This window comes from Phyllobates terribilis, unplaced genomic scaffold (assembly GCF_046119375.1).
Source record: "Phyllobates terribilis strain yellow unplaced genomic scaffold, ASM4611937v1 Scaffold_11__3_contigs__length_659146591, whole genome shotgun sequence".
NCBI classification, from domain to species: domain Eukaryota; kingdom Metazoa; phylum Chordata; class Amphibia; order Anura; family Dendrobatidae; genus Phyllobates; species Phyllobates terribilis.
In genome coordinates this window covers 646,610,400-646,633,342 of record NW_027362771.1, presented here as the reverse complement: position 1 = coordinate 646,633,342, position 22,943 = coordinate 646,610,400, and the positions used below count along the sequence as shown (strand labels likewise).

The window sequence follows — 22,943 nt, the reverse complement described above, 5'->3', positions numbered from 1 at the left end:
GGGGGTTATAGGACGATGGTCAGTAGGAGTCATGTGTGAGTATGGGGGTTATAGGACGATGGACAGTAGTTGTCATGTGTGAGTATGGGGGTTATATTACAATGGTCAGTTGGAGTCATGTGTGAGTATGGGGCTTGAAGGACTATAGTCATCAGGAGGCATGTGTGAGTATGAGGGTTGTAGGATGATGGTCAGTAGGAGTCATGTATGAGTATGGAGGGTGTAGGACCCTGTCTCATCCATTTCTCTTTGTGTTTTTTTTTGTAGACATCATGAGTTCCCTGATTAAAGTTTGGTTCTACACTCTTCTGTCTTTGGGGGTCTTTGTTCTCCTCTCTACAATAGGTCTGAAGCTTTCATTCAAAAGCCCTGTGATCCTTAAATTGTCCCCTGAGCCAAAAAGACAGTCTGTGACACTGGATGACGGGGTCCACATTTACCATCTGAACTTCTCGCGCTTCCAGGAGGAGTTTCCCTACCTTCAGAGTTATCGCTGCTCCCTACTCTACACCCCACGACCAGAGGATTGGGGTTTGTCCCCTATGCTGCTGCTGGCCATCAAATCTCACCCTGGGTCGAATAGTAGGAGAGCGGCCGTAAGAGAAACCTGGGCCAAGCAAGCGGAAGTGATGGGGTACAGGGTGAGGCCCGTCTTCCTGATGGGACTAAGTGATCGTAATCAGCACATGGAGGTCGTGAAGGTGGAGGAGGAGGAATACCGGGACATCTTACTGTGGGACTTCACAGAAGGACACCACAACCTGTCCCTCAAGGAGCGATGTTTCCTGGAGTGGCTGAATGACAACCCTCAACAGGCCGATTTTATATTCAAAGGTCCGTAATTCTATGGGGCATAACTAAAATACGCCAAACCGTAGAACGACCCAACTCCCCTATCCAATAATAAAATCAGACCTGAAATCAGACCCCATAATAAAATCAGACCCCATAATAAGTTCAGACTCCATAAAAAATTCAGCCCCCAGACCAGACCCCATAATAAGTTCAGACCCCTGCCTCAGAAACGAATCCATACTCAAAACTAGACATCAAAATTAATTCAGACTCCAGTCCCTATAGTATATTAGAACACAAGACCAGACTCCAAAATTATATGAGACCCCAGACCATACAGCGGCATACATTTACACCCCAGACCAGACCCTAAAATATTCCAGACCCTAAAATATTCCAGACCCCAGACCATACGCTTAAATAATTTAGATCTTCGTCCAAACCAGAAATTATTTCAGACCCCATGCCCCAAAATATATTCCGACCCAGACAAATCGCCAACATATATTCGGGGTCTGGCTTAGATAAATTTGGCCCCCGACCCAGACCCTAAATATTTTGTGCCGACACAATTTATTTGTCCACAATATTTAATGAGAAAAAAACAGAAATTAGCACAAAGAGCATAATACTCAGCACATGGGATCAGAGCAAGAAAAAATCCCAAACTTTACGAAGTGAGGGAGTGCGCCTGTGCAGGTGCCTATGTCAGGAAACGTTATACACAAAGTCCTAAAATAATTCAACCCCGGACTGCAGAACAACTCAGAACCCAGAGCAGACACCAACATTAATTACGACCCCAAACTGAACCCCAAAATATTTAAGACCCCAGAAGAACTCCCAAATTTAATTCAGATACCTGACCACACTCCATGATTAATTTGTGTATGTGCTGTCTTCTAGTTTATGACAATGCTGGAGTGTTGTCTTCTAGGTGATGATGATGTCTGTATGTTGTGTTTTGGTGATGACAATGACAGAGTGTCCTCTCGGGGATGACGATGTCTGTGTGTTGTCTTCTGGGTGATGACGATGTCTGTGTGTTGTCTTCTGGATGATGACGATGTCTGTGTGTTGTCTTCTGGGTGATGACGATGTCTGTGTATTGTCTTCTGGATGATGACGATGTCTGTGTGTTGTCTTCTGGATGATGACGATGTCTGTGTGTTGTCTTCTAGTTTATGACGATGTCTGTGTGTTGTCTTCTGGATGATGACGATGTCTGTGTGTTGTCTTCTGGATGATGACGATGTCTGTGTATTGTCTTCTGGATGATGACGATGTCTGTGTATTGTCTTCTGGATGATGACGATGTCTGTGTGTTGTCTTCTGGGTGATGACTATGTCTGTGTGTTGTCTTCTGGGTGATGACGATGTCTGTGTGTTGTCTTCTGGGTGATGACGATGTCTGTGTGTTGTCTTCTGGATGATGACGATGTCTGTGTGTTGTCTTCTGGATGATGACGATGTCTGTGTGTTGTCTTCTGGATGATGACGATGTCTGTGTGTTGTCTTCTGGATGATGACGATGTCTGTGTGTTGTCTTCTAGTTTATGACGATGTCTGTGTGTTGTCTTCTGGATGATGACGATGTCTGTGTGTTGTCTTCTGGATGATGACGATGTCTGTGTGTTGTCTTCTGGATGATGACGATGTCTGTGTGTTGTCTTCTGGGTGATGACGATGTCTGTGTGTTGTCTTCTGGGTGATGACGATGTCTGTGTGTTGTCTTCTGGATGATGACGATGTCTGTGTGTTGTCTTCTGGATGATGACGATGTCTGTGTGTTGTCTTCTGGATGATGACGATGTCTGTGTGTTGTCCTCTAGTTTATGACGATGTCTGTGTGTTGTCTTCTGGATGATGATGATGTCTGTGTGTTGTCCTCTAGTTTATGACAATGTCTGTGTGTTGTCTTCTAGGTGATGACAATGTCTGTGTGTTGTCTTCTAGGTGATGACGATGTCTGTGTGTTGTCTTCTAGGTGATGACGATGTCTGTGTGTTGTCTTCTAGGTGATGACGATGTCTGTGTGTTGTCTTCTAGGTGATGACAATGCCTGTGTGTTGTCTTCTAGGTGATGACGATGTCTGTGTGTTGTCTTCTAGGTGATGACGATGTCTGTGTGTTGTCTCCTAGGTGATGACGATGTCTGTGTGTTGTCTTCTGGATGATGACGATCTCTGTGTGTTGTCTTCTAGGTGATGACAATGCCTGTGTTGTCTTCTAGTTTATGACAATGTCTGTGTGTTGTCTTCTAGTTTATGACAATGTCTGTGTGTTGTCTTCTATGTGATGACAATGTCTGTGTGTTGTATTCTGGATGATGACGATCTCTATGTGTTGTCTTCTGGATGATGACGATGTCTGTGTGTTGTCTTCTAGTTTATGACGATGTCTGTGTGTTGTCTTCTGGATGATGACGATGTCTGTGTGTTGTCTTCTAGTTCATGACGATGTCTGTGTGTTGTCTTCTGGATGATGACGATGTCTGTGTGTTGTCTTCTGGATGATGACGATGTCTGTGTGTTGTCTTCTAGGTGATGACGATGTCTGTGTGTTGTCTTCTAGGTGATGACGATGTCTGTGTGTTGTCTTCTAGGTGATGACGATGCCTGTGTGTTGTCTTCTAGGTGATGACGATGTCTGTGTGTTGTCTTCTAGGTGATGACGATGTCTGTGTGTTGTCTCCTAGGTGATGACGATGTCTGTGTGTTGTCTTCTGGATGATGACGATCTCTGTGTGTTGTCTTCTAGGTGATGACAATGCCTGTGTTGTCTTCTAGTTTATGACAATGTCTGTGTGTTGTCTTCTAGTTTATGACAATGTCTGTGTGTTGTCTTCTATGTGATGACAATGTCTGTGTGTTGTATTCTGGATGATGACGATCTCTATGTGTTGTCTTCTGGATGATGACGATGTCTGTGTGTTCTCTTCTAGTTTATGACGATGTCTGTGTGTTGTCTTCTGGATGATGACGATGTCTGTGTGTTGTCTTCTAGTTCATGACGATGTCTGTGTGTTGTCTTCTGGATGATGACGATGTCTGTGTGTTGTCTTCTGGATGATGACGATGTCTGTGTGTTGTCTTCTAGGTGATGACGATGTCTGTGTGGTGTCTTCTAGTTTATGATGATCTCTGTGTGTTGTCTTCTACGTCATGACGATGCCTGGGTGTTGTTTTCTCAGTGATGTTGATGCTAGTGTGTTGTTTTCTTGGTGATGCTGATGCCTGTATGTTGTCCTCTCAATGATGACGATGCCTGTGTTGTTTTCTAGTTGATGATTATGTCTGTGTGTTGTCTTCTAGGTGATGGCAATGTCTGTGTGTTGTCTTCTTGGTGATACTGATGTCTGTGTGTTCTCTTCTAGATGATGACAATGTCTGTGTGTTGCCTTTTAGGTGACGATGCTGTGTGTGTGCTGTTTTCTAGGTGATGCTGATGGATTTGTGTTCTCTCCTAGGTGATGATGATGCCCGTGTGTTGTTGTTTAGGTGTTGACGATGCCTGTGTGTTGTTTTGTTGGTATGTGATGCCTGTGTCTAGTTTTGTTGGTGTTATTTTGTTGGTATTGATGCCTGTCATTGTGTTGTTTTCTTGGTGATGATGATGCCTGTGTGTTGTTGTTTAGGTGTTGACGATGCCTGTGTGTTGTTTTGTTGGTGTTGTTTTCTTGGTATTGATGCCTGTCACTGTGTTGTTTTCTTTGTGATGATGATGCCTGTGTGTTGTTGTTTAGGTGATGACGATGCCTGTGTGTTGTTTTGTTGGTGTTGTTTTCTTGGTATTGATGCCTGTCATTGTGTTGTTTTCTTGGTGATGACGATGCCTGTGTGTTGTTTTTTTGATATTGATGCCTGTCACTGTGTTGTTTTCTTGGTGATGATGATGCCTGTGTGCTGTTGTTTAGGTGTTGACGGTGCCTGTGTGTTGTTTTGTTGGTATTGATGCCTGTCACTGTGTTGTTTGCTTGGTGATGATGATGCCTGTGTGCTGTTGTTTAGGTGTTGACGATGCCTGTGTGTTGTTTTGTTGGTATTGATGCCTGTCACTGTGTTGTTTTCTTGGTGATGATGATGCCTGTGTGCTATTGTTTAGGTGTTGACGATGCCTGTGTGTTGTTTTGTTGGTATTGATGCCTGTCATTGTGTTGTTTTCTTGGTGATGATGATGCCTGTGTGCTGTTGTTTAGGTGCTGACGATGCCTGTGTGTTGTTTTGTTGGTATTGATGCCTGTCACTGTGTTGTTTTCTTGGTGATGATGATGTCTGTGTGTTGTTGTTTAGGTGTTGACGATGCCTGTGTGTTGTTTTGTTAGTGTTGTTTTCTTGGTATTGATGCCTGTCACTGTGTTGTTTTCTTGGTGATGATGATGTCTGTGTGCTGTTGTTTAGGTGTTGACGATGCCTGTGTGTTGTTTTGTTAGTGTTGTTTTCTTGGAATTGATGCCTGTCACTGTGTTGTTTTCTTGGTGATGATGATGATGTCTGTGTGCTGTTGTTTAGGTGTTGACGATGCCTGTGTGTTGTTTTGTTGGTGTTGTTTTCTTGGTATTGATGCCTGTCATTGTGTTGTTTTCTTGGTGATGATGATGCGTGTGTGCTGTTGTTTAGGTGATGACGATGTCTCTGTGTTGTTTTGTTAGTGTTGTTTTCTTGGTGATGATCATGTCTGTGTGCTGTTGTTTAGGTGATGACGATGCCTGTGTGTTGTTTTGTTAGTGTTGTTTTCTTGGTATTAATGCCTGTCACTGTGTTGTTTTCTTGGTGATGATGATGCCTGTGTGCTGTTGTTTAGGTGTTGACGATGCCTGTGTGTTGTTTTGTTAGTGTTGTTTTGTTGGTATTGATGCCTGTCACTGTGTTGTTTTCTTGGTGATGATGATGCCTGTGTGCTGTTGTTTAGGTGTTGACGATGCCTGTGTGTTGTTTTGTTGGTATTGATGCCTGTCACTGTGTTGTTTTCTTGGTGATGATGATGCCTGTGTGCTGTTGTTTAGGTGTTGACGATGCCTGTGTGTTGTTTTGTTGGTATTGATGCCTGTCACTGTGTTGTTTTCTTGGTGATGATGATGTCTGTGTGCTGTTGTTTAGGTGTTGACGATGCCTGTGTGTTGTTTTGTTAGTGTTGTTTTCTTGGTATTGATGCCTGTCACTGTGTTGATTTCTTGGTGATGATGATGTCTGTGTGCTGTTGTTTAGGTGTTGACGATGCCTGTGTGTTGTTTTGTTGGTGTTGTTTTCTTGGTATTGATGCCTGTCACTGTGTTGTTTTCTTGGTGATGATGATGCCTGTGTGTTGTTTTCTTGGTATAGATGCCTGTCTCTGTGTTGTTTTCTTGGTATTGTTGCCTCTCATTGTGTTGTTTTCTTGGTGATGATGATGTCTGTGTGCTGTTGTTTAGGTGTTGACGATGCCTGTGTGTTGTTTTGTTAGTGTTGTTTTCTTGGTATTAATGCCTGTCACTGTGTTGTTTTCTTGGTGATGATGATGCCTGTGTGCTGTTGTTTAGGTGTTGACGATGCCTGTGTGTTGTTTTGTTAGTGTTGTTTTCTTGGTATTGATGCCTGTCACTGTGTTGTTTTCTTGGTGATGATTATGCCTGTGTGCTGTTGTTTAGGTGATGACGATGCCTGTGTGTTGTTTTGTTAGTGTTGTTTTGTTGGTATTGATGCCTGTCATTGTGTTGTTTTCTTGGTGATGATGATGCCTGTGTGCTGTTGTTTAGGTGATGACGATGCCTGTGTGTTGTTTTGTTAGTGTTGTTTTGTTGGTATTGTTGCCTGTCACTGTGTTGTTTTCTTGGTGATGATGATGCCTGTGTGTTGTTGTTCAGGTGTTGACGATGCCTGTGTGTTGTTTTGTTAGTGTTGTTTTCTTGGTATTGATGCCTGTCACTGTGTTGTTTTCTTGGTGATGATGATGCCTGTGTGCTGTTGTTTAGGTGTTGACGATGCCTGTGTGTTGTTTTGTTGGTATTGATGCCTGTCACTGTGTTGTTTTCTTGGTGATGATGATGCCTGTGTGTTGTTGTTCAGGTGTTGACGATGCCTGTGTGTTGTTTTGTTAGTGTTGTTTTGTTGGTAATGATGCCTGTCACTGTGTTGTTTTCTTGGTGATGATGATGTCTGTGTGCTGTTGTTCACTTGTTGACGATGCCTGTGTGTTGTTTTGTTAGTGTTGTTTTGTTGGTATTGATGCCTGTCACTGTGTTGTTTTCTTGGTGATGATGATGTCTGTGTGTTGTTGTTCAGGTGTTGACGATGCCTGTGTGTTGTTTTGTTAGTGTTGTTTTCTTGGTATTGATGCCTGTCACTGTGTTGTTTTCTTGGTGATGATGATGCCTGTGTGTTGTTTTGTTGTTGATGATGATGCCTGTGTGTTGTTGTTTAGGTGTTGACGATGCCTGTGTGTTGTTTTGTTAGTGTTGTTTTCTTGGTATTGATGCCTGTCACTGTGTTGTTTTGTTGTTGATGATGATGCCTGTGTGTTGTTGTTTAGGTGTTGATGATGCCTGTGTGTTGTTTTCTTCGTATTGATGCCTGTCACTGTGTTGTTTTCTTGGTGATGATGATGCCTGTGTGCTGTTGTTTAGGTGTTGACGATGCCTGTGTGTTGTTTTGTTAGTGTTGTTTTGTTGGTATTGATACCTGTCACTGTGTTGTTTTCTTGGTGATGATTATGTCTGTGTGCTGTTGTTTAGGTGATGACGATGCCTGTGTGTTGTTTTGTTAATGTTGTTTTCTTGGTATTAATGCCTGTCACTGTGTTGTTTTCTTGGTGATGATGCCTGTGTGCTGTTGTTTAGGTGTTGATGATGCCTGTGTGTTGTTTTGTTAGTGTTGTTTTCTTGGTATTGATGCCTGTCACTGTGTTGTTTTCTTGGTGATGATGATGCCTGTGTGCTGTTGTTTAGGTGTTGACGATGCCTGTGTGTTGTTTTGTTAGTGTTGTTTTGTTGGTATTGATGCCTGTCACTGTGTTGTTTTCTTGGTGATGATGATGCCTGTGTGTTGTTGTTCAGGTGTTGACGATGCCTGTGTGTTGTTTTGTTAGTGTTGTTTTCTTGGTATTGATGCCTGTCACTGTGTTGTTTTCTTGGTGATGATGATGCCTGTGTGTTGTTGTTCAGGTGTTGACGATGCCTGTGTGTTGTTTTGTTAGTGTTGTTTTGTTGGTATTGATGCCTGTCACTGTGTTGTTTTCTTGGTGATGATGATGTCTGTGTGCTGTTGTTCAGGTGTTGACGATGCCTGTGTGTTGTTTTGTTGGTATTGATGCCTGTCACTGTGTTGTTTTCTTGGTGATGATGATGCCTGTGTGTTGTTGTTCAGGTGTTGACGATGCCTGTGTGTTGTTTTGTTAGTGTTGTTTTGTTGGTATTGTTGCCTGTCACTGTGTTGTTTTCTTGGTGATGATGATGCCTGTGTGTTGTTGTTCAGGTGTTGACGATGCCTGTGTGTTGTTTTTTTAGTGTTGTTTTCTTGGTATTGATGCCTGTCACTGTGTTGTTTTCTTGGTGATGATGCCTGTGTGTTGTTGTTCAGGTGTTGACGATGCCTGTGTGTTGTTTTGTTAGTGTTGTTTTGTTGGTATTGATGCCTGTCACTGTGTTGTTTTCTTGGTGATGATGATGTCTGTGTGTTGTTGTTCAGGTGTTGACGATGCCTGTGTGTTGTTTTGTTAGTGTTGTTTTCTTGGTATTGATGCCTGTCACTGTGTTGTTTTCTTGGTGATGATGATGCCTGTGTGTTGTTTTGTTAGTGTTGTTTTGTTGGTATTGATGCCTGTCATTGTGTTGTTTTCTTGGTGATGATGATGCCTGTGTGCTGTTGTTTAGGTGTTGACGATGCCTGTGTGTTGTTTTGTTAGTGTTGTTTTCTTGGTATTGATGCCTGTCACTGTGTTGTTTTCTTGGTGATGATGATGCCTGTGTGTTGTTTTGTTGTTGATGATGATGCCTGTGTGTTGTTGTTTAGGTGTTGATGATGCCTGTGTGTTGTTTTCTTGGTATTGATGCCTGTCACTGTGTTGTTTTCTTGGTGATGATGATGCCTGTGTGCTGTTGTTTAGGTGTTGACGATGCCTGTGTGTTGTTTTGTTAGTGTTGTTTTGTTGGTATTGATGCCTGTCACTGTGTTGTTTTCTTGGTGATGATGATGCCTGTGTGCTGTTGTTTAGGTGTTGACGATGCCTGTGTGTTGTTTTGTTGGTATTGATGCCTGTCACTGTGTTGTTTTCTTGGTGATGATGATGTCTGTGTGTTGTTGTTCAGGTGTTGACGATACCTGTGTGTTGTTTTGTTAGTGTTGTTTTCTTGGTATTGATGCCTGTCACTGTGTTGTTTTCTTGGTGATGATGATGCCTGTGTGCTGTTGTTTAGGTGTTGACGATACCTGTGTGTTGCTTTGTTAGTGTTATTTTGTTGGTAATGATGCCTGTCACTGTGTTGTTTTCTTGGTGATGATGATGCCTGTGTGTTGTTTTCTTGGTGATGATGATGCCTGTGTGCTGTTGTTTAGGTGTTGACGATACCTGTGTGTTGCTTTGTTAGTGTTATTTTGTTGGTAATGATGCCTGTCTCGGTGTTGTTTTCTTGGTGATGATGATGCCTGTGTGCTGTTGTTTAGGTGTTGACGATGCCTGTGTGTTGTTTTGTTAGTGTTGTTTTCTTGGTATTGATGCCTGTCACTGTGTTGTTTTCTTGGTGATGATGATGCCTGTGTGTTGTTGTTTAGGTGTTGACGATGCCTGTGTGTTGTTTTGTTAGTGTTGTTTTCTTGGTATTGATGCCTGTCACTGTGTTGTTTTCTTGGTGATGATGATGCCTGTGTGTTGTTGTTCAGGTGTTGACGATGCCTGTGTGTTGTTTTGTTAGTGTTGTTTTGTTGGTATTGATGCCTGTCACTGTGTTGTTTTCTTGGTGATGATGATGCCTGTGTGCTGTTATTTAGGTGTTGACGATGCCTGTGTGTTGTTTTGTTGGTGTTATTTTGTTGGTATTGATGCCTGTCACTGTGTTGTTTTCTTGGTGATGATGATGCCTGTGTGTTGTTGTTTAGGTGATGACGATGCCTGTGTGTTGTTTTGTTGGTATTGATGCCTGTCACTGTGTTGTTTTCTTGGTGATGATGATGTCTGTGTGCTGTTGTTTAGGTGTTGACGATGCCTGTGTGTTGTTTTGTTAGTGTTGTTTTCTTGGTATTGATGCCTGTCACTGTGTTGTTTTCTTGGTGATGATGATACGTGTGTGTTGTTGTTTAGGTGATGACGATGCCTGTGTGTTGTTTTGTTGGTGTTGTTTTCTTGGTATTGTTGCCTCTCATTGTGTTGTTTTCTTGGTGATGATGATGCCTGTGTGTTGTTTTGTTGTTGATGATGATGCCTGTGTGTTGTTTTGTTGGTATGTGATGCCTGTGTCTAGTTTTGTTGGTGTTGTTTTCTTGGTATTGATGCCTGTCACTGTGTTGTTTTCTTGGTGATGATGATGCCTGTGTGTTGTTGTTTAGGTGATGACGATGCTTGTGACGCGCCCCTGGACCTGTGCCATGTAGCGTTGCGCACGCGGGGGCCTACCCGGAACCGGATCTGATAGGGGTAGTAGTTTCGTGGCGGTGACCCGGTCCGTGCCCAGGGAGTCAAACTAAGTGGCAGTGCTTGTCAGAAGATGTTATATTGCTCGACTACGCCACCCGTTGAATGCGGTTATGAGACCGCCGCTGCAGGGCAGACCGCTGAGGCCGGTGGTACGGTTGTGCAGCGTGGATGGTATAACCCCCAACGGGAGGGGTATGGCCTCAGGGCAGCGGACGTGGATGATGAAACACTCAGAGACGGTGCGGTGTCGTTCAGGGTCTTTACTGGTGGCAAAGGTAGACCCTCCCGGAGTACTGGCTAGCGATCGGGGCCTGGTCAGTCCGTGAGCACATGGAATCTCCCCTGGCCAGGCGGAGTTGTAGGCCTCCCCAACTAATCGTACTCTTCTGGCTACCTTGCTAGAGGCGGGTAAAAGTAGCCCACGTCCCTGAGTGTACCGTGTGGTGCTCACCCGTATGGCCGGTGACTCGGGGCCTTCTGGTAGCTTCCGCTCCACGACGGCGGTGCTGGTCCCTTGCGTGTGACCGTGCCTTCGGGTTTCTTGGCCAGAGGACCTGAAATCCCCTGCCGGTCGGTTTCTGCTGCTGGGTAAGGATTCGTCCCCACAGCCTCGGACTCCGGGTCCGGTCAGAACTCTTCAATCAGGGCGAGCTCTACAGCTTCCAGCCCCTGATCTCTTTTAGCACAGCTCCCACAGAGCTCCTGATCTTTCTTTCCCTAAAGCTGCTCCACTACAGACCAGACTGTGTCTCTGTCTGTGTTCTCTCACTCTACTCTACTCTACTCACTAACCCTGCCTCAGCCCCAGTTTATATAGGGGAAGTTCTTCCCCTCCCAGGACTGGGCAGGAGGTGTGGTATGCTTAGGATTCCTGACCAGGAGACCTCCCACCTGCTCACAGACGTAATATGGCTATTACTGTGGAAACCAGACCCCTGGGGTGCCACATTCCCCCCTAGTGAAATTTAGTACTCCGGGACTAAACATATTTTTGTAAACAAAACAAGTTATAAACAGAAACAGCATAACAAAGAAAAACACATTATGATGGTCACTGCGTGTCCGCAACCGGGTGCATTTTTTTTGAAGAAAACAAGGGTGTCCATTTCACCAAGGAACAGGGAGCCGTAACCAGGTAGGGGTCTGTCCTACCCCGAGTCTTTAACAGTCTTAGTCCTTTCCTGGGTTACGCTCAAAACATATATACAAAGGATTCCGGATAATCCATTAAAGACACCTATGAAATAACTAGAGATACATAATTATTTACAAGCAACAATAAACAGGTAAATACAAATAAAACAGTTTGAACACTTTAGATCCTCCAACGTACGGGCAACTGGCCTCTAGTGGCTCTAGTGGACCTACGGAGCTTACTGACTGGTCCTGAGCTACAAGATGTAGGAGCTGTCAAAGGTAAACTGGGCAGCTGTCTACGGGCTCTTTGGCTCACTAGGGGTACGGCAGGCTCACTATAAGCAGAGGATCGCTTCTCCTGGTCTGCTTTTGTGGGGTCTTCTGCCTCCTGGACCGGCTGCTCTTCCAGCTCTACCTGTTTTTCCGTAGGCACTTGGGATGCTCGCTGGAAGAAGGTGAGGACGGGTACCACAACGGCGCCATTTACTTGAGTCCAAGACCGAGGGAGGTCTCCGAGTACAGTACTAACCATCTCCTCCCTTTCCTCTACGGGTTGAGGGTTTTCTTGATCTTCTTCAGGGTTTCGTAGCTGCTCGGGACACTTTTTCAGGTGATCTCGGGAGACAATGGCTGTGGTTTCTCCTCCGTCCTTACTGATTGTGCAGACTTTTGGGTTCTCATGGCTTGAGGGCAGTACGGTGTACGGGTCCTTCTCCCACTGGTCGTCCAACTTGTGGAGCCGTCTCTTCCTCTTCAAGACCTGCTCTCCAGGTACCAGGAGAACAGCGGGAGCATACTGGTTGTAAGTCTTCTCCTGTCTTTCTCTAGCTTGACAGAGACTTCGCTCAACGCTCTCCTGTACTTTCCGGTACTGCTGCTGCCTCTCTGTGTCCCAGTCTGCTTCTGGTGAAGTGTCCTCGGGTGTCAGGACTCCCATATCCAGATCAACAGGCAGCTTACCAGGTCTTGCTCTCATCAGGTAAGCCGGGGTACAGTTGGTAGAACCTACCGGGATGTGGTTGTATAGGTCCACCAGATCAGGCAGTTTCTCAGGCCACAGACTGCGTTCTTCCAGGGGCAATGTTTTCAGAAGGTCTACCACCACCTGGTTCATTTTCTCACAGAGTCCATTGGTTTGCGGATGATAGGGTGTTGTTCTTATCTTCCGGCAGCCATACAGAGTGCAGAACTCCTGGAAGACTTCCGCTTCAAAGGCAGGTCCTTGGTCCGTCAGCACCTGTTCTGGGTATCCGTGTGGACGGCAGAAGTGCTGCTGGAAGGCTCTAGCTGCTGTTTGAGCCGTTAAGTCCTTGATCGGGACCACCACCAGGAACCGGGAGTAATGATCTACGATTGTGAGGGCGTAGACATACCCAGATCTGCTTGGAGCCAGTTTCACATGGTCCAGGGCTACCAGTTCCAGTGGCTGTCGGGTGATGATGGGCTGCAAGGGAGTCTTCTGGCTGGCACGGTCCTTCCTTCTTAGGTGGCACGGTCCACAGTCTCTGCACCACCTCTCGATGATTCCTCTCATGCCTACCCAGTGGAACCGCCCGCGCAGCAGGAACTCCAGCTTCTTCCATCCGAAGTGCCCAGCTCCGTCGTGGTATGCCTCCAGTACCATAGCCGCGTCTCTTCTTGGCACCACTACTTGCCAGATCAGTTCATGCGTCCGGGAGTTAACCATTCTGCGGCACAACTTCCCCTTGTAAAGGAACAGTCGACTCTTCTCAGCCCACAGTTGCTTGGTCTCCTCCGGAGCGTCTGGGTCAAGGCGGGCATCTGGCTGAGTCAGCATCTCCTTCACCAGTCGGACGGCGGGGTCACTGTCTTGCGTTTCCGCCCAGTTGTAATGAGGTAAGGGGTTGAACGTTGCGGATTGCCTACCCCTTACACGGTGGGAATACTGGATAGTCCCATGATGGTGGAACGCGGGGAGTTCAACTTCTTCCAATTCCTCTGGATCTTCCCCTACGTCCGGTAGGTTTGGCATTCTGGACAGGGCATCCGCGTTGGTATTGGAGCGTTCTGCCCGGTATTTGATCGTGAACTCATAGTTGGACAGGCGGGCCATCCATCTCTGCTCCAGGGCACCGAGTCTTGCCGTATCCAGGTGTGTCAACGGGTTGTTATCCGTGTACACGATGAACCGGGAAGAGGCGAGGTAGTGCTTAAAGCGTTCGGTGACTGCCCACACCACTGCCAGGAATTCTAGCTTGAATGAGCTGTAATTCTCAGGGTTTCTTTCGGTGGGTCGCAGTTTTCGGCTGGCGTAAGCAATTACCCGTTCCTTCCCCTGCTGGATCTGGGACAGTATGGCTCCTAGCCCGATGTTACTTGCGTCGGTGTAGAGGATAAAGGGCTGGCTGTAATCAGGGTACGCCAGGATTTCATCCCCCGTGAGGGCCATCTTCAGCTGGCGGAAGGACTCTTCTTCCAACTTCTCCCATCTGAAGGGCGGCTTCTGGTTCTTGGCCTTCCTGGACTGGCCTATCAGGAGGTCCTGCATAGGAGCTGCCTTTTTGGTGAAACCGGGAATGAACCTTTGGTAGTAGCCTACCAACCCGAGGAACTGCCGCACCTCCTTTACGCTGGAGGGTCTTGGCCATTCCTTAATCGCGGTGATCTTATCAGGGTCGGGAGCCACTCCGTCAGCACTCACCACGTGTCCCAGGTACTGCACCCTTGGTTTCAGGAGGTGACACTTGGAGGGTTTCACCTTTAGGCCGTAGTTTGCCAGGGCTTCGAACACTTCTGCCAGGTGTTTCAGGTGGTCCTCGTAGGTCTTGGAGTAGACGATGACATCGTCCAGGTATAACAGGACCGTCTCGAAGTTTCAGTGTCCCAGACAGCATTCCATCAACCGTTGGAAGGTTCCTGGTGCGTTGCAGAGTCCGAACGGCATGCAGGTAAACTCGCTAAGTCCCATCGGGGTGGTGAATGCGGTCTTCTCCTGGTCCGCCTCTGCTACAGGAACCTGCCAGTACCCGCTAGTGAGATCCAAAGTAGAGAAGAAGTTAGCAGATTTTAAAGCGGCCAAAGACTCCTCTATCCTTGGTAAGGGGTACGCATCTTTGTGTGTGATACGGTTGATTTTCCGGTAATCTACACACATTCTCATGGTGTTGTCTTTTTTTTTAACCAAGACCAGTGGAGCTGCCCAGGGGCTACAGCTATCCCTGATTACCCCAGCCTCCTTCATGTCTCTAAGCATTCCCTTGGCGTGTTGGTAGTGTGCAGGGGGTACGGGTCGGTATCTCTCCTTTATGGGAGGATGGTCTCCCGTGGGGATATGATGTTCTACCCCCTTTACTCGCCCGAAGTCTAACGGGTGTTTACTAAACACTCTCTCGTACTCTTGAACCACCCGATAGACTCCTTGTTTCTGGTGTGAGGGAGTGGAGTCAGTACCCAAATGTAGTTGCTGACACCAGTCCTCTATTGTTTTCTTAGAGCCGTTACCTTCCTCTGGATGAGATGGAGGCAAGGGTTCCACGGACTGTACAGAATTTTGATTGATGGTATACAATTTGGCTAGCGTAGCATACCGGGGCAGGTACACTTCCCTTTTCCCGATGTTTATTATGCGAACGGGCACCCTCCCATGGCGTACATCAACCACCCCCCGTGCTGTCAAAATGGTGGGCCTACTGTCTGAGTAGACGGGTTCTACCATTGCTTGGTAGTCTCTACCTCTTAGACCAATAGCTGCCCGGCACCAAATCATCATTTCACTTTTTGGGGGCATGGCAATAGGGAAAGGGTCACACATTCTCACGCTTCCAATCTCACCACCGGAGAGTTCCACCTGTTGCCGCCGCATCAGTGCCCGGATCTCTTTTTGGAGCACTCGCTGTTGGCCGGAGCTGGCGTTCTTGGCAACCTGCTGTAAAATGAAAATCACCTCTGCAAGACAATTTTCAATCACATTAGTTCCTAGAGTTATCTTTGGGTGACTCTCGCGCTTGTCAATGTCTACAATGATCAGTCCCTGTGCTGCCAGTTCGACTCTACCGACTTTAATGGTTATCTCTTTGAATCCGATCTGTGGCACGGGTTGACCATTGCTGGCGATGATACTCAAGTCGTCGTCAGGGTAGCGGGTTATATCCGAGTCATTCCAGTACTGCTTAAAGAGCACGTACGGGATGGTGGTGACCTGTGACCCGGTGTCAAGTAGGGCACTCATAGGAATGCCATCCAGTACTACAGGCAAGACTGGACGTCCTCCCACATATTTGTCACGCCAGTTCGATGGGCCTGGTGATCTTATTCCTAGGGGTTGGCCCTCTACCCCAGGTTGTGCCAGTTTAAAGGACAGTACCTTGCCATATGTCCGGGTTGATTGCAGCGGCGGCAGATGGGTTGTCCGTCCTCGTTGTATCGGTCGCTGGGTCTTCCTCTGGCCGGTGGGGTCCTCCTTGGTCAACGCCACGGAATGTCCTCCGGTCCGGATGCCAGCTGGATCTTCCCTGGAGCAGCAACCTGTAAAGACTGCACAGTTCGGGTTAGCGCAGCTACGCTTTTAGCTAGCTCTTGGACCTGATGGTGCAGGTCTGGAGCCGGGTCATTGTTCAAAGCCTGCGCATCAGCTCCCACAGGCCCTGCCGATAAGGGCGCCGCCTCCTGGTGGTAAGCGGTAGTAGGGCGCCTGTGGGCCACAACGCCACCCGGTGCCGGTTCTCGGAGCACCCGAATGGCTCTGTCCTTGAACTGTGCAAAGTCCAGATGAGGATCCTGTAAGGCCATTGCCCGCAACTGGGTTCGGTGGGCATTGCAATATAGTCCCTCTATAAATTGTTCGGTCAACAGCCTGTCCTCGTTTCCCACGCCGTCAGGGTCGGCCTGCTTAATGGCTCTCAGGGCCTCTTGTAGGTTTAGTGCATAGTCCCTTATATTCTCATGTGCTCGCTGTTTGCACCCGTAGAATCTAAGCTTAATCTCAGCTGAGGTGCGGGTATCAAAGGTGTCCTTCAGCCGGGCTAATATCCCTGCTACAGTCCTCCTCCCAGGTGGCCAGGACTTTACCTCCCTTTGGGCTGCCCCGGTTAGTTGGGCCACCAGGATGCTCACTTTTTGCTCTTCTGTGAGGGGGTACACCTGGAAGAGGCTATCCAGCTTTTCTCTAAAGTCATTCAGGGTATGTGACTCCCCTGAGTACTGGGGTAGCCAGGCTGCCCCCGGGATATAGGGCATCGTGAAAGGCATGACCGCTGCAGCAGTGGCGCTGGCGGTGGCTGTGGCAGTGAAGCTCTCCTCCGTATCCGACATCCTCCTCCCCCCTAGTGGACCGTGGCCTACCTTGCGATGATCCTCTTCCGTAGGCCGCGGCTCCGCAGTGGATCGTCAGGGTCGAGGACCTTCCGTCGCGCTCCTGTGACGTCGGCGTCTGCTGGGCTCCTTCCAGGACCTTACGCAACATCCGGACGTGAGGCGGAGCTCCAGTTCCCGCGCGCTTTCGGAGTCCACGCCCCTCTTCTTCCCGCGCGGCGTCTTCAAGATGGCGTCCAACGGCGGGAAAACTCCACGGATGGCGGGAAGAAGGCAGAAGATGGCGTCCAACGGCGGGAAAACTCCACGGATGGCGGGAAGAAGGTAGAAGATGGCGTCGGATGGCGGGAATCTTCACCACAGGTAAGTTTAAAAGTCTCTTTTTCAGGCACGCAGTACCCGGTGGTTGCGGGCACGAAATCCTGCCGACTACGCCAAAAGTTGACGCGCCCCTGGACCTGTGCCAAGTAGCGTTGCGCACGCGGGGGCCTACCCGGAGCCGGATCTGATAGGGGTAGTAGTTTCGTGGCGGTGACCCGGTCCGTGCCCAGGGAGTCAAACTAAGTGGCAGTGCTTGTCAGAAGATGTTATATTGCTCAACTACGCCACCCGTTGAATGCGGTTATGAGACCGCTGCTGCAGGGCAGACCGCTGAGGCCGGTGGTACGGTTGTGCAGCGTGGATGGTATAACCCCCAACGGGAGGGGTATGGCCTCAGGGCAGCGGACGTGGATGATGAAACACTCAGAGACGGTGCGGTGTCGTTCAGGGTCTTTACTGGTGGCAAAGGTAGACCCTCCCGGAGTACTGGCTAGCGATCGGGGCCTGGTCAGTCCGTGAGCACATGGAATCTCCCCTGGCCAGGCGGAGTTGTAGGCCTCCCCAACTAATCGTACTCTTCTGGCTACCTTGCTAGAGGCGGGTAAAAGTAGCCCACGTCCCTGAGTGTACCATGTGGTGCTCACCCGTATGGCCGGTGACTCGGGGCCTTCTGGTAGCTTCCGCTCCACGACGGCGGTGCTGGTCCCTTGCGTGTGACCGTGCCTTCGGGTTTCTTGGCCAGAGGACCTGAAATCCCCTGCCGGTCGGTTTCTGCTGCTGGGTAAGGATTCGTCCCCACAGCCTCGGACTCCGGGTCCGGTCAGAACTCTTCAATCAGGGCGAGCTCTACAGCTTCCAGCCCCTGACCTCTTTTAGCACAGCTCCCACAGAGCTCCTGATCTTTCTTTCCCTAAAGCTGCTCCACTACAGACCAGACTGTGTCTCTGTCTGTGTTCTCTCACTCTACTCTACTCTACTCTACTCTACTCACTAACCCTGCCTCAGCCCCAGTTTATATAGGGGAAGTTCTTCCCCTCCCAGGACTGGGCAGGAGGTGTGGTATGCTCAGGATTCCTGACCAGGAGACCTCCCACCTGCTCACAGACGTAATATGGCTATTACTGTGGAAACCAGACCCCTGGGGTGCCACACTTGTGTGTTGTTTTGTTGGTATTGATGCCTGTCACTGTGTTGTTTTGTTGGTATTGATGCCTGTCACTGTGTTGTTTTCTTGGTGATGATGATGTCTCTGTGTTGTTTTGTTAGTGTTATTTTGTTGGTATTGATGCCTGTCTCTGTGTTGTTTTCTTGGTGATGATGATGTCTCTGTGTTGTTTTGTTACTGTTATTTTCTTGGCATTGATGCCTGTCTCTGTGTTGCTTTCTTGGTGATGATGATGCCTGTGTGTTGTTGTTTAGGTGATGACGATGCCTGTGTGTTGTTGTTTAGGTGATGACGATGCCTGTGTGTTGTTGTTTAGGTGATGACGATGCCTGTGTGTTGTTTTCTTGGTGATGATGATGCCTGTGTGTTGTTTTCTTGGTGTTGTTTTGTTGGTATTGATGCCTGTCACTGTGTTGTTTTCTTGGTGATGATGATGCCTGTGGGTTATTTTCTTGGTATTGATGCCTGTCTCTGTGTTGTTTTCTTGGTGATGATGATGCCTGTGTGTTGTTGTTTAGGTGTTGACGATGCCTGTGTGTTGTTTTGTTAGTGTTATTTTCTTGGTATTGATGCCTGTCTCTGTGTTGCTTTCTTGGTGATGATGATGCCTGTGTGTTGTTGTTTAGGTGATGACGATGCCTGTGTGTTGTTTTCTTGGTGATGATGATGCCTGTGTGTTGTTGTTTAGGTGATGACGATGCCTGTGTGTTGTTTTCTTGGTGATGACGATGCCTGTGTGTTGTTTTCTTGGTGTTATTTTGTTGGTATTGATGCCTGTCACTGTGTTGTTTTCTTGGTGATGATGATGCCTGTGTGGTGTTGTTTAGGTGATGACGATGCTTGTGTGTTGTTTTCTTGGTATTGATGCCTGTCACTGTGTTGTTTTCTTGGTGATGATGATGTCTCTGTGCTGTTTTGTTAGTGTTATTTTGTTGGTATTGATGCCTGTCTCTGTGTTGTTTTCTTGGTGATGATGATGCCTGTGTGTTGTTTTCTTGGTGATGATGATGCCTGTGTGTTGTTGTTTAGGTGATGACGATGCCTGTGTGTTGTTTTCTTGGTGATGATGATGCCTGTGTGTTGTTGTTTAGGTGATGACGATGCCTGTGTGTTGTTTTCTTGGTGATGATGATGCCTGTGTGTTGTTGTTTAGGTGATGACGATGCCTGTGTGTTGTTTTCTTGGTGATGATGATGCCTGTAGGTTGTTGTTTAGGTGATGACGATGCCTGTGTGTTGTTTTCTTGGTGATGACGATGCCTATGTGTTGTTTTCTTGGTGTTATTTTGTTGGTATTGATTCCTGTCACTGTGTTGTTTTCTTGGTGATGATGATGCCTGTGTGGTGGTGTTTAGGTGATGACGATGCTTGTGTGTTGTTTTCTTGGTATTGATGCCTGTCACTGTGTTGTTTTCTTGGTGATGATGATGTCTCTGTGTTGTTTTCTTAGTGTTATTTTGTTGGTATTGATGCCTGTCTCTGTGTTGTTTTCTTGGTGATGATGATGCCTGTGTGTTGTTTTCTTGGTGATGACGATGCCTGTGTGTTGTTTTGTTGGTGTTGTTTTCTTGGTATTGATGCCTGTCTCTGTGTTGTTTTCTTGGTGATGATGATGCCTGTGAGTTGTTTTCTTGGTTATGACGATGCCTGTGTGTTGTTTTGTTGGTGTTGTTTTCTTGGTATTGATGCCTGTCACTGTGTTGTTTTCTTGGTGATGACGATGCCTGTGTGTTGTTTTCTTGGTGTTATTTTGTTGGTATTGATGCCTGTCATTGTGTTGTTTTCTTGGTGATGATGCTGCCTGTGTGTTGTTGTTTAGGTGTTGACGATGCCTGTATGTTATTTTGTTGGTATTGATGCCTGTCATTGTGTTGTTTTCTTGGTGATGATGATGCCTGTGTGCTGTTGTTTAGGTGTTGACGATGCCTGTATGTTATTTTGTTGGTATTGATGCCTGTCATTGTGGTGTTTTCTTGGTGATGATGCTGCCTGTGTGTTGTTGTTTAGGTGTTGACGATGCCTGTATGTTATTTTGTTGGTATTGATGCCTGTCACTGTGTTGTTTTCTTGGTGATGATGATGCCTGTGTGTTGTTGTTTAGGTGATGACGATGCCTGTGTGGTGTTTTGTTAGTGTTATTTTGTTGGTATTGATTCCTGTCACTGTGTTGTTTTCTTGGTGATGATGATGTCTCTGTGTTGTTTTCTTAGTGTTATTTTGTTGGTATTGATGCCTGTCTCTGTGTTGTTTTCTTGGTGATGACGATGCCTGTGTGTTGTTTTCTTGGTGTTGTTTTCTTGGTATTGATGCCTGTCTCTGTGTTGTTTTCTTGGTGATGATGATGCCTGTGTGTTGTTTTCTTGGTGATGACGATGCCTGTGTGTTGTTTTCTTGGTATTGATGCCTGTCACTGTGTTGTTTTCTTGGTGATGATGATACGTGTGTGTTGTTGTTTAGGTGATGACAATGCCTGTGTGGTGTTTTGTTGGTGTTGTTTTCTTGGTATTGTTGCCTGTCATTGTGTTGTTTTCTTGGTGATGATGATACGTGTGTGTTGTTGTTTAGGTGATGACGATGCCTGTGTGTTGTTTTCTTGGTGATGACGATGCCTATGTGTTGTTTTCTTGGTGTTATTTTGTTGGTATTGATTCCTGTCACTGTGTTGTTTTCTTGGTGATGATGATGTCTCTGTGTTGTTTTCTTAGTGTTATTTTGTTGCTATTGATGCCTGTCTCTGTGTTGTTTTCTTGGTGATGACGATGCCTGTGTGTTGTTTTCTTGGTGTTGTTTTCTTGGTATTGATGCCTGTCTCTGTGTTGTTTTCTTGGTGATGATGATGCCTGTGTGTTGTTTTCTTGGTGATGACGATGCCTGTGTGTTGTTTTCTTGGTATTGATGCCTGTCACTGTGTTGTTTTCTTGGTGATGACGATGCCTGTGTGTTGTTTTCTTGGTGTTATTTTGTTGGTATTGATGCCTGTCATTGTGTTGTTTTCTTGGTGATGATGATGCCTGTGTGCTGTTGTTTAGGTGTTGACGATGCCTGTATGTTATTTTGTTGGTATTGATGCCTGTCATTGTGTTGTTTTCTTGGTGATCATGCTGCCTGTGTGTTGTTGTTTAGGTGTTGACGATGCCTGTATGTTATTTTGTTGGTATTGATGCCTGTCACTGTGTTGTTTTCTTGGTGATGATGATACGTGTGTGTTGTTGTTTAGGTGCTGACGATGCCTGTGTGGTGTTTTGTTGGTGTTGTTTTCTTGGTATTGTTGCCTGTCATTGTGTTGTTTTCTTGGTGATGATGATGCCTGTGTTGTTCTCTTCTAGGTGAATAATTTTGATTATACCATAGTTTTATCTTTTGGTGATGCCAATGTTTTATCTTCTAGGTGATGATGATCTGTTCGTGAGTCCGTCGTCCTTGGTTCGATATATAAATGAGAATGAGTTGTCTTCCCTCCAGCTACATGGGGCACTACAGAGGCACTCCGTTGTCCTTCGCTACTCCAAATACAAGATCTCCCGTACCTTGTTCCCCAACGTTAAATACCCGTACTTCCTTTCTGGTGGAGGCTTCCTCTTCTCGGCAGCTTCGGCCCAGTCCCTGTATCACACTTCCCTCAGGCTTCCTGTCTTTCCACTGGATGATGTTTATTTAGGCTTCTTGTCTTTGGCTGCTAATCTCACTCTCCGCCATGACAGTCGCTTTTATGTTTTTGGACTGAGATTCGACCCTTGTCACTACCAGCGAGCTCTTGTGGTCCACAGAGTAGAGCCGGCCTACCTGCTGAAAATCTGGAGTCAGGTCCAAGAAGCGCAGTGCCTCACCGTAACCCAACATTAAGCGATTGGGGTCAATCGGAAACGCGAAGCGATAAAGACTGGTGGAGGGGCCCAATGGGTGGAAATCTATTTATCGAAGCTGAGAGTGCAGACCCCTAACGTTAGTGCTTATATCAGAGCTGGTTCTCATGGGTGGTCGTAGGACATGTTTATTGGAGTCTTCTGGGTTATCTCTGTTCAGGTCACAGGATGATCTATCTCAATGCACAACAGACTTGTCTTCAGGACTCTTGAACTAAGGCCGAAAGCCTGGAAGCGATAAAGGATTTGGGTTTTATCTATCGGGCATGGGTTGAATTTTATGGGTAAATTATGAATTGAACACAAAGAAGCTTTATTTATTCCGATCTCCATTTCCACTGCATTATGTATCAAGGAATCAGAGATTTATATGATGATTTGATGGTTTTTACATTCTGGACTTTTGCAGAAGCTGATTGACACTGAGTGCTCGAGTTACCCGGCAATCGTCTGCTGTCTGAATAGTGCACATGACGCTACTGAATATGATAACTTTTGTCTTAGGTGGGGAGACCCCCCGCCCCACCCTGCCAGCTTCACGTTGTAGGTTTTTAGGTACATGCCCAATAAAAAAAGAAATTCCAAGCTACTGAAGAATCGTTCTTTTTTTCAGTGACTTCCGAACCATTTGTGTAACGATTTTTATATAAAACTATAAGGTAAAATGTACCCTGCTGCTTCTAGTAAGTGTTTAATCTCATCCCAGTGATGGAGTCACAGCTACAGTGCATAATACTCCTGTACAATGTCCCTCATGCTGCTTCTAGTAAGTGTTTAATCTCACCCCAG

The 22,943-nt window shown here is 46.6% G+C and overlaps 1 protein-coding gene across 3 annotated transcripts in view; it reads left to right on the top strand.

Moving 5' to 3' along the window:
- LOC141167170 (N-acetyllactosaminide beta-1,3-N-acetylglucosaminyltransferase 3-like) overlaps positions 1 to 22,743 on the top strand; it is a 130,977-nt gene extending 108,234 nt beyond the window's left edge. For all 3 annotated transcript variants that reach the window (XM_073654576.1, XM_073654575.1, XM_073654574.1), the window contains exons 2-3: positions 268 to 834; positions 21,680 to 22,743. In XM_073654576.1, the coding sequence (XP_073510677.1) occupies positions 273 to 834; positions 21,680 to 22,134 (1,017 nt within the window). In that variant the 5' untranslated portion in view covers positions 268 to 272 and the 3' untranslated portion in view covers positions 22,135 to 22,743. The remainder of the gene's footprint in view (positions 1 to 267; positions 835 to 21,679) is intronic.
- The last annotated feature ends 200 nt before the right edge of the window (positions 22,744 to 22,943 follow it).